General features: G+C 44.7%; 1 protein-coding gene across 2 annotated transcripts in view; it reads left to right on the top strand.

Annotated features, from left to right (window-relative positions):
• The first annotated feature begins 306 nt into the window (after nucleotides 1-306).
• The window catches only part of BARX2 (BARX homeobox 2), a 36328-nt gene continuing 24999 nt past the window's right edge, over nucleotides 307-11635 (top strand). Inside the window, exons 1-2 of one of the 2 annotated variants that reach the window (XM_075116406.1) lie at nucleotides 806-875; nucleotides 8141-9421. In XM_075116406.1, coding sequence (XP_074972507.1) covers nucleotides 9286-9421 — 136 coding nt within the window. In that variant the 5' untranslated portion in view covers nucleotides 806-875; nucleotides 8141-9285. Of the gene's footprint in view, nucleotides 876-8140; nucleotides 9422-11635 lie in introns of both variants that reach the window. The other variant, XM_075116405.1, reaches the window with a different exon arrangement.

Below are 11635 nucleotides of genomic sequence, written 5' to 3'. Positions count from 1 at the left end.
CTGCTTCAGCAAGGCACCTATAAATAGTCATTTATTTATTTTTTTTCCTCCCCCTGCCGCTCTCCAGCACTTTGCGGCTGGGGAATTGGTTTGGTGCCGATGGGAGAAAGCGGGGGGGGGGGGGGTCGGGAAGAGGCGCTCTCCCGCCGGCAGCCCGCGTTTGCGGGATGTGCGCTTTTAATTTCGTAATTACAGGCTAGAGGAGGGCAAGGGGGGGGGTGGGGGAGAAGGGAGGAGGAGGGGAAAAAAAAAAAAAGCCAGTCCCAATTTGGAACGTTTCCAGTTTTTGCACAAAAAAAAAAAAAAGAAGGGAAAAAAGAAACACGCACACACACACACCCCGGTATCTTAAAATAGCGAGCAGGGAGGGGAGAGGAGCGGCGGGATCCTCCCAGCCCGGCGCAGGGTAACAATGGTGCTCGGCGGGGAGCAGCGGGCGCCCTGATTGACAGCCGGAGCGTCCTAAAAAGGCCGCGGAGAGATGCTTATCGGAAGGTTTATATAGCGGGGGAGCCGCGCGCTGCCGAGCCCAGCGGAGCCGAGCCCAGCAGAGCCCAGCCCAGCGGAGCCGAGCCTAGCGGAGCCGAGCCCAGCGGAGCGGGGAGCGGCGGGCGCCCATGCCCTGCCGGCCGCGGCTCTGGCAGCCCCGCACAGCCCCGCAGCCCCGGGGCGGGCGGGCGGCCCCGCCATGCACTGCCAGCCCCAGCCCCGGCTCGCCGCGCCCGGCCGCCCCAAGGCAGGCAGGCGGCGCTACAAGACCTTCATGATCGACGAGATTCTCTCCAAGGAGACCTGCGATTACTTCGAGAAACTTTCCCTCTACTCCGTCTGTCCGTCCATCCTGGTCCGGCCCAAGCCGCTGCACTCCTGCGCCGGTAAGCCTGCTCCCCGCACCCTGCCCGGGGTCCCACGGGCGCCGTTCGCAAGCCAAGGCTCTCTTCCCTTGGCCGGGCGAGCGAACTCCTGCGTCTCCCGCTCCTCTGAAGCGGAGGAGCTCCCCCCAAACCCAGTCCCTGCCGCGAACGTGAGTTCTCACACCCCGACCCCAACGGAAGGGTTTGCCTTTGCTCCCAACGGAAGGGTTTGCCTTTGCTCCCGAAGGCTCTGCATCCCCTCCCAAAGGGTTTGCATTCCTCTCGAAGGCTTTGCCTTTGCTCCCATAGGAAGGGTCTACCGAAGGCTCTGCGTCCCCTCCCGCTCCCTGTGTTTTCCAGGGAAGGAAGAGGGGGAGATGTCATTTGATAAATCTTCAGGGCTAATCGTAGCGTGCAGTGCTGGCCTCGCTCTTCCTCGGCGCGTTCGCAAAGAAATAACCGATGCAAATGATAATGAGCTGGCGGGAGCGCAGGTCCTCTAGTAGAAAGTGGCCGTGAGCCTGCGCTCGTTGAAACCAGCGGTGGGTTTTGCTTTGCCATCTGGGGGAGTACAAAGAAATTAGCAGAAGATTTGAAAAAGGAGAAAAAACTGCTACTGAGATACTATTTTTTCTACCCTAAACTCTCTCTTCCTTTGAAACAATGTCACTCTCTTCCTTTGAGACAATTATTAGCAATTTCTAACAGAGATGATGTGGAAATATTTGTATTGATTTTGCAGACATAGACACCACAAATAAATCCATACAAATAGATCTCTGCCCTGGCCAGGTACCGCTGATTTTAACACAACAAAATGAGCGACTGGGTCTTGACCATGGGCGTTACTAAATTTCACAAACAGATCGCTCTAATGTGAGCTTTTACAGATCCACGTTAAAAGTAAAAATATTATTATAATGCATTCCAGATTAAAAAACTTTATTTTTTTTCTGCTGAAGTAGGCAGTTTTCCAGATTTATATTCTTCCCATAAGGCCACACTTCCAATGGTGACACCTAATGTCTTAAGAGAATTAGAAGATGAAACCGAAACTTAAAAAATATGTTCTTCAGAAAATCCTAACCATTGAAAAATATTTATAAAGGACTAATTCCCGGTAAAATAATACATATTTCAAGGTCATAGAATTCTATTTTTCCTTTCCCTTTCCTGGGAATGTTCATTTTGCATTTGTCTTAAGTTGTGTTTAAATATTCAAGGCCTGCTCTCTGGCTTAGGTTTGGTGTTTTGCTTTTAATGCTTAGCCAGATATAAATAAGAAGGAACTTTTCCGACCTTAGTGGAGCTGTGCTAACACACAGCTTGCTGTTAGGTTATGTAAGGGTTTGACGAGTAAAGCCTTGGTCCGAGCATAAGTCTTCCTCCAACCTCAGTATTTATTTTGTAAACACTAATAATTGAAGATCCAGAAGTGATTAGGGGGCTGGATCAGAATTAAGACCTGTGAAGACTAACTTTCTGAAAGAGGTGACATGAATAGCGTGATCCTCATTCAACATTTATTTCTTCCGATTGATTTGTGCGTGATGTTCCCTGCCTGCTCTAACTAATCGCTGGCATATTCTTATACAAGAAGATCTGGTTGTTAATCAAGATATTGCTGACAAGGGAATTTTTCAGAGCTGATCCCTCAGTACTGCGTAGACAGTGAAATTCTGTGCTTGGCCAAAATAGGCGTGAAAGTCCCCAAGGGTTTCGGTGTGTGGCAGCTCGCAGTTACGTGGGGAGGGCCCAATTCTGCTCACATCAGGAGTATTAATCTGAATGTTTACCGACATCCAGAAGGGCATGTGCGATGAGCTCAGAATCAAACCCCATGATCTGAATGTCACATTTGGGCTGAGCGATCAGCATTTTTGATGGGTGGGGCGTTTCCCAGCAGCTCTTTTAAGCCTCACCATCCCCATGGGGAAAAAAGAGAGAATTAATTTTTTAATGTGTATATTGTCTTTGCAAGACTAATATATATTCATTAAATAATCATTAATAATCCTCAAATGAGTCAGCAGTGGATCCTGAGTGATGCTAGCATGACTCTTGTGGTTACTGCTCAATTAAAGCCTTATTTCTCTTTGTGCCTGGGATCTTTAATGAATTTGCCCTCAAGATTGTGTTTCTAGCCCAAGCTCTGGCCTGTCCCTGTGTCAGGGTGGACTGTGAATATCTGCTTCACGGAATTGCAGTGCTTGAGAAGCCAAGTACGGAGAGAGATTTGGTTGCAGGTTTTAAACCACAAAAGAAACTGCTACAAAAGTCCACGCTTCCAAATTGTAAGCTTGCTAAGGTTTATAGGTACAATGGAAGCCCTGTATGTATTAGGTAATGGGAATTTTGTTTTTCTTATAAAAGAGATGAGATTCTGGCATCGTCTAAGAAATGGACGATACCACAAAAGATAACTAAATATGAAAGAGTTTGAAAACTACCCAACACAAATCTGGTGATACCAAACAAAACCAAACCAACCAAAACACCCTCAGACCACTTAGGGATTAAGGACTGCAGAAGTACAGCTCTATGGCATTTAACCTACTGCCTGCATTCCCTTTCTCTCTTGAGTGAATCAGGAAGGGCGTGAGCACTTAGCCTCCTTCTGGTCTAAAATAAATGAATCTTAAATCTTAACTCACAGAAATGTGCCTTGCCAGGAGAGTCATAGCTGGGGCTCGGGACTGTTTGAAAGAGCAATGAGTGAGTGGTTACTTCAGCTGAGCAGCTCTTTGGCAGCAGGGCTTCTTCTCGAGTCAGGAGTCACATTTTGTAGGCGTTTTTGTGGGCTAAAGAGTTAATAGTTCTTTCATCTTGGGTGAAGTCAGAGAGGTCTGATATGCCTTTATTATTTATTTGGAGCTGAAAGATGTAGTATGTTGTAGTTGTGCAGCATGTGTGTTCAACAACATCCTGTGTCAAGTGAAGAGAAAAAGCCATTGGTAACCACACGGAGGATATTTTTTTCTTTTGCATATTTAAGCATGTGCAGCTGAATTGGGAGAAACCAAAATTGATAAGTAGAGGGGGACGGGGGGTGGAAGAAGGGTTGGGGGCTTTCCCGTGTGCGTTGTGAAGGCGAAGACTGACGTTTTGAGCTGTGAGGAGCATTCAGGGGGTCTAATGCAAAGCTCACCACGCGCACTGGGGAGATTCCCATTGCGAAGAGCTTGGAACGAGCCCCAGCTAAAATTTTTTGCTTAGGAAAGAAAAACGCAACTCCCCATGAAAACGATCCATCATTAGCTTAAAATTTGGTGCACGAACATGTATGGTGGCATTTATTGAGCCAAATATACAAGGCTGTACTCATACCGAACCTGCAACGAAACGCCTGGGTTCAGAGCCATCATGATAGCAAAAAAAAAAGGTACTTAAACAGAAATACTTTCAGCTGGTGGTTAATACTTCTTTGATTTATGACTTTTTGGATTGTGATGACTTAGTGAAAGTGTTATTTATTTTGTTTCATGATATTTATATTTTTATTGGCTTTTTGTATTATGTCATATCTAATTAATTTGTATAAGTAATGACTGCGGTGTTAACGTGTACTGTGCTTGGTTTGGTATAGCGATTTCTGAAGGTTGCTTTTTGCCTGAGCAGGGTGCTCTAGGAATCGCTTCTCAAATTGTCCTTATATAATTCTCAATTTTATGTTCAAAAATACTTGTAGGCGAGTCTATACCCATTCTGGGTTGTTTCCTGGATTTTTAAAAATATTGATTCAGCAAAACATTCAAAATCCAAATGCCATACTCGTAGTTAGGGGCACGATGAAGAATCAAAGGATGTTGTCAGTATATGATGTTATGGGGTCAAATTGGAAATGCTTCATACTTATCAAAGTAGCTAAAATAGCTTGGAAAGTAAACACCAGGGTGGTCAGGGCGAGGCGGGGGGGAGTTGTGTGCTACCCCTGGTGATAGTGGAATCATTGTGTATTGATAATGGACAATATTGGTCTGGCGTGTCCTTTCTCCATGACCCCAACTAAATTAAGAGGGCTGAATTAAAAAGAATCGTGTTGCCTCTTTCAAGAAGGAGCTTTTTATGAGTTTTCAGTTTATTTTAGCAAAGTTTGTAGTGGAAATTATTTGGTGCCTACGTTGTGTATTCATTTCTACCTGGGCCCGTTCTGGAGCTCATCAAAATACCTCAAATTTGAAATTATTGTAGTGATTTATAACTTAAGTTCCACTGAGTGTCAGTGTCATTTATTTCCATTCTACACCAAGGGTTTTTGCTGCTACACAGGCAGGACTGCACTGCTTCCCTTTTCATCTGCTACTGTAGCTATACTAGAACAACACCTTGCCTTAACATAGTTTTACAGTACAAAGACGCCTTGTATCAGTGCGGTTTTACTTGTCTTCTGAGAGAATTAGCTTCTGAGAGGATTTAGACTTGTGTAAGGGGAGTTGTGTTAAAGGGGATTGTACGCCTCTATGTGTATTTAAAAGTGCCACAACTTCTGGAAGTGGACATAATCTTAGTTTTCCCAGCTTGATAACGTCTTTTTGAGAGTTTGCTAGTCTGTGGACCAAGTTGCCTTTAAAGAACACTAATAAGTATGGTTTGATTCCTTGAAATTATTATTTTGGATTTTTGGGTTGGGGCTGGGCTTTTTTTGAGGAGGAGAACGAGTCCTTGCTCAGTGTTTGTGCAAACGGGGTTTTAATGTAAGTAGGTATCCAGTATAGAATTGTTCAGAGCTTGAGTTCTTCTTTTCCAGTTCTTTTGTCTGTCTTCTGTTGTTTTAGCTTAGGATGAATTTAGGAACTGCTTATCCCAAAGGTTTTTTGAGCTGTCATTTCCCTGGTATGTTTGATATTTTCTGGATTAACCTGAGCGCTGCCTGCAGCCACTGGGGCTGGCGGGGAATCACTGCTTGTGCGATAAAGTGTGCGCTTTGATGTTGCTGGTCCTCAGTCAGTCTTGTCAGCCTTTTTAGGAAACCATGGTGAGAAAGTAGATTTATTGCATCTTAAACCAGCTCGGTTTTTATGTGTGACCTTACAACAAGATTCCTTCTGATTGTGTTCAAAAAGGCCTCGATATGGGCAAGGTTCGAATTTGCTCTGGGACATTATCTAAAACTGGGGTGGAACCCATTTCTTTTGCTCAAATACTCGCTGAACCTCTTTCCTTTAAATCGAAGGGATACTGTTACGGAGTTCCTGGGGAAAAGCGGGGCACTGTGGGAAAGGAAAAGGGAATCCGTGTAGCGTATGTCCCAGCGTGAGGAAAAATGAGATGCCATCCGTTCAAAGCGCGTTATCTGAAACATAACAGCTGGACTAATCCCGTTAAATAAAGCTAATACAAAGTTGTGGGTATGCCGTCTACTGAGCTAACTAGAACCTGAGTGTGCCCGGCCTCCCATCAGCCCTGTGCCTTCCCCCAGCACGCTGCGGAGGTGAGGGTTTGCTGTGGCATCCCAGTCATTACTACAAGGCGCTGGAAAGAGTCTGGGGCTTGTGGTGTGTGAAGTGGGTGCTCAGGAGACCTAGGCGTCTTAAATGTGTTCCCGGCATGGCAGGGGCTGGGACTTGATAACTCGCGAGGTCCACTAGAGACCTGTGTCCCAAACTGTATTTGTTGAGGGAAGCAGGCCAGAATGAATATGCTTGTTTATACAGCAGCAGAGTGATAGGCGCCAACTTAAATTGCAAAGCTGCAAGTGTCTCTGTGTGGAAACCTACATTGCTGCAATGCTGTTTGGGATCTTTTGGGGGATTATTTGTGCAAACAAAGGAGGAAAAATAGATCTTTTAAAAACTGCCAGCATTGATTGGGTTTAGCTTACAAAGATCAGTATAATTCTGTAGTCTAATAGCAAAAAGTAAATGCAAAATGGTGAAGGAAATCTATTAATCTTGAAAAATATGACATGTTGCTTCTGTAGGTGTCTCTGACCCAGTGTTAGGGAAGCTGTCAAGTATTCCTAATACATATAAGGTAATTCAGAAACCTCATTACCGCATACAGATTCTAGAAGATGCAGTCACATTTACGCTGATGGCTCAGAGCGCTCCTCTGAAAAGCTAGAAAAGTCAGAATTTGCCATTGGGACTGTCTCCCCCTCCCGCAGCGTGATTTGTTCAGCTGCAACCTCAGGGAAGTCTGAGTTTTCTCAAAACTCTCAGCCAAATAAGTCCCCGTCCGTTTTAGCCCTACAGGAAAAAGTCTTTCTGTAGCAATCACGCCGAAGACCAGCTTATCGGCCGAGGTGAACTCAATAAATGCTGTAGGCTTTGAAAGTGGATTCATGTGTAGCAGCTTTAAACAAGATTTAAAGGGCTTGGCATTTTTCAGGATGTCCACCTTGGTTTTTACATGTTTTGATGTCTTTAGTGGAAAACATAGTTCAGAAATGCCAAAAAGTGGCATATGAGGGGTAATAAAGGGCTGGCTAATAATAACTATCTACTCAGAGAAGGGTCTGACAATTTTCTCCGTCAGATTACATCCAGTGTTAGAGGTGGCATTTCAGAAGCAAAGCCAGATCAGAGTCTGAATTTGAAAACAGGTCCCACTTAAAGTGAGCAGGTGAGTCTGGCTCGAAACAAGTTTTAATGCTAGATATTTAAAAATTTGGAATCAAGACTGAATGTATTTCCGTACGGTTAACAGTGAATAAAAGAAATGAAAGGCAAAACAGAAAATCACACCCCAGTGATTGCAGTAAAACCTGCTGTGGAAAGTAATCAGCGTTGTGGTTGTGGTTAAGCATGAATAAGCGCTGCGGAGGAATGCTATAATAGGAGGTATTAATGAATGTGGGATTCCACTGGGAGAATTGGCACCTACACCTTATTTTCTGAAGCCTCACGGCTTGCACTGAAGCACAGTTTAAATATATCTACACACTGGTTTGGGTTTAAATCCTGTCGATTTGTGAAAACTATCCTCAATTTGGACGCTGCTCACGGAGGCTGCGCAATACAGACCTAGTGCCACAGCTCTCAAGCTGTTGTGCTTATTATTTTTATGACTTTTCTTCAATTGCTGCTGTAAAATGCAGGAAAAGAAAGGCTGGTCTAGTAGAATAAGTGTCCCCCCGCACTGCTGCTTTCAGTACTAGGCGGGTGTGAGCAAGGGCAAGAAGCTGCGCTGGGGAAGTTGGGGAAAAAGAAGTGAGACTGTTTTGAGCCAGCGAGTCGTGTGAAGCTCCCAGCTGACTCGCCACGGGGAACAGAGCGCAGCAGTAGCTAAGGAGACACTGTTTTTCCTTCTGTTTACTTGTGCTGAGCGTTACATTTCTTTTCCAGCAAAGAGCACGGTGAAGGACAGCTCGCGGTATCGTAAGCTTGGCGGTGGGTTGATCGGAGCATTGATCCGCCTTCAGAGAGGATTTAATGCCGACGGGATTGTTGTAAGCGGGTTCGGATGATTGAAGGAAATCTCTGCCTTTCTGACTTCTGTGTCGCTTCCGTGCCCTCAGTGCAAGCCTGGGAGGAAGGAAGATTTGCGTGCAACTGTACGCAATAGATGGCAGAGCCGATCATCTGGAATTGATCTTCACATCAGGAACTGATCTCAGTAGATGACATGCTCAATACGCTCGCTAGAGTTGTTTCTTAATCCCCTGCTGGCATTTACTGGGTTAGAGAGAGGTGCTGCTCTTGCCCAGTGTTGCTCAGATGATCTTGATTTATTGATTCTGATGACTTATTTCTTACCCTCGTTCCCTTGATACCGTATCCAGTTAGGGGTGACTGTGCAGCCCTGCTTGGAGGAACTGGAAACCTGGGCTTTGCATTTGCAGGCCACGTACAGAATTCCGTCGCATCAAAGCGGAAATACTAGCAGTAGTCACAAAAATGGACGTTTTGGTGTGTTGGTAGGTAGAAGCAATACTAATCGCATGTCCTTTTGCGTTTGGAGTGAAGCAAAATGTTTTAGATTTATTTTGGCAAGTTAGAAGTTAAAAAAGTCGGGGGAATCAGATCAGAGAAAATACTTGATCTGGAATAAAATATTGAAAACATATCTTCTGAAGGCTGAAACGAAACTTTCTAACACTTTTCTTTTTTTATATGAGACATTTGGCAAAGCAATGAAGTTACTTTCTGTATTGCAACGTTTTCTTTCTCTTTTTTTCCCCTTTTTTTGATGAAAGGAAGTTATAACCAAATGTCTTCAGTCAGTTCTATTCAGGAATTGCTCCACCTGGACCACAGAAGCCCTAACATGTTAACACGAGCTTCATTTGCTAGGAAATAATAGTTCCCTGGAAAGTTTGGGACCTGGTTTGCGATCTCAGCTGTATTTGTGTAAGTGAAGACAAAGCGTGTAACAGAACAGGATCCCGGGAACAAGCTAACGGGAGCTGGGCAGGTGATGCCCTGTGCACGCTTCTGCTCGGCGGGGAGCAGCGCACAGCGTTGCACTGACCAAGTTCTGCCTCCTGCCGATGGGCACGACAGCCTCCGCGCGCACGGACCTGGGCAGGGAGGGGCCCCCTCTTTGCATTGCTCGCGTTTCTCACTCTGCTAGGAAGAGGTTTTGCGCCGTGGTGTGTCTGGTCGCTCCCACCATGGATTGCACGGGTGAGACGAATGTGAGAGTTTCCGAGTAGGCAATAAATCGTGAGGTCATGTTAATATTACCATCCAGGGAAATACTGGAGATGGATTTCCGCCCCCCTCCCCAGGTTATCTATTATTTCTTGTGTTTCCTAGCACTCTGGCAGAATCTAGCTGAGAGGCTTCTAGCCCTTGCTGAGTGATGTGAAATTTCCAAAGCTACATTTTAATGACATCTTTAAAAATATAGAGAGATTTGGTGTTAGGATTTGGCTAACACAGGAAGTATTAAGTATTTTCCATCTTCCTTTCACGTAACTTTATGCTTTGACTGATTCTTGGCATCTTCTCCCTCGTTCCTCTCGGCCAGAGCACAGCTCAGGAGAACACTAAGTTACTGGTTGCCCATATATTGGACAGGTGTGTGGGTACTCGGTGCTGAGACCCATTTAAGTAACTAAAGGGAAGGGCGAAGAGCTGCCTTGCCGAAAATAATCCTCCATCCTCCCGAACGTGGGCCCCCCCGCACTGGTATTCAAATCTCTCCAACCGCAGTTAGCACATCCCGGCATTGCACATGAAGTTATATACTTGCTGCTTCTTATGTGTCCTCTGAACGTACCGTGGCCTCCAGAGGGGACGAGTCCGGCAGGGTCCGGGTGATGCTGGTAGAGCCATGCCATGAGGGTGCTCAGTTTGATGCTGCTCCTGGCTACCTGATGAGAATTCACGAGGGCGGTAGCGTTCTTGGCGTCAACATCTGTTAGTTGTCCGTGTAAACCTCTCTGTCCCTCTCTCTGAAGTATACCGTGTGGAAAGGCAGCCCGGCATCTCTTCCTTATTAAAACAAACAAAAAAAAACCCACACAAAACCCCCCCAGTTAATTTCCTCTTCTTGACTGGCCTGTGCATACCTCTCCATAGCTGGCACTTCTGTAGAGCATAAATCTGTAGTTAGAAGAAATGACTTTCAGTAAAAGCAAGAAGATATTTTCTAGAAGAATATCCTGGCATATATAGAGAGCTTATATATATATCTATATCATATCTTTTCGTGGTGGGAAAAGACAGCCTTTTCCCTGTACAAAATTTTTCTAGAACTATGGTTTTGGCAGTATTTATTTCCAGAATATTTGAGCTCTACCTAAAACACCAAACCTGAAAGAATGTCACCCGTCACAGCTCCCAGACAAAATCTCTGCTTTGTTTTTTTTAAAACTTTTTTGTAAAAAACCCACTTTTTTTAAGGAAGGAAAAAACAGTTTTCCGAAACTTCCTATATAACAAAAATAAAATTCCCTTTGAAAAATGTGATGCGAGAAAATCTGCAAATACATAAGATCTTTTTTCTCTGTGAGATTTGGAGCAACAACCTTACAGTGACCTTAAAATGTGTTTGGGTGTGCGCATTCAGGTTGTATCTTGTCAATTCTGTAACGTGCCAGTGGTTTATATTCGAGTAGTTAGTTGGCTAACTTCAACAGGACTACTCATGCAAAGGAGGGTTGGAATGGGAAGCTTTTGTATTTGCACTGTAACTCAGATAATCTCGCTACTCATTTTGTGGATTTTCTTCAAAACAAGAGTGTTCAATGTGGTCATGAAGCCACCTTTCAACGCTTGGCTCACCATTTGGCTTCGGATATTTCCTCTAATGATTATCTTGCAAGTTACAGGATAGTTAATGGGTAATTTTCCTGATGATGCAAATTCATTATTTTTAACTGGGATTTCAGTTTACAGAGGTTCAATTGCATCTGAACTCAGTTTCATAGACTTTTTCAGAAGTAATCTTGAAGTAAGAACAGGTCCCTGTAGCTTCGAGTGTACTTACTGCCACATCTAGCGTACAGCTGCCTACATTTATACATTAAAAACCAAAACCCCGTTGTGTAAGCACAGACGGGTTGAAGCCTTGATAAAAGCATCTCCTTTTCTTTTACAAGACAGAGCAACGCGTGCGATGTGTTTGTGGTTACTTAAATAGGGTGTTCTGTGGCAGATTAACCTGTCCTCTTTGAAGGAAAATCAGCAGTGGTGGTACTTCTGAAAAGTATCTACTTGCACGCTGCGTGTATCACGGACGTGTAACTGCGTGGCATTATAGGTCTTTGGCACTCCGGTTTGCATTTATCCGTGTGGCTCGAAGAGGAGGAATATGAAGAGTCCCCCTGAAATAGAATCGAGTAACGTAGTCATTGATACAATATAATGGTGAGAAATCTGAAGCAAATGGGG

Source organism: Phalacrocorax aristotelis, chromosome 22 (genome assembly GCF_949628215.1).
Source record: "Phalacrocorax aristotelis chromosome 22, bGulAri2.1, whole genome shotgun sequence".
Lineage (NCBI taxonomy): Eukaryota > Metazoa > Chordata > Aves > Suliformes > Phalacrocoracidae > Phalacrocorax > Phalacrocorax aristotelis.
The sequence above is the reverse complement of the archived record's forward strand: the minus strand, read 5'-3'. Positions and strand labels throughout refer to the sequence as shown.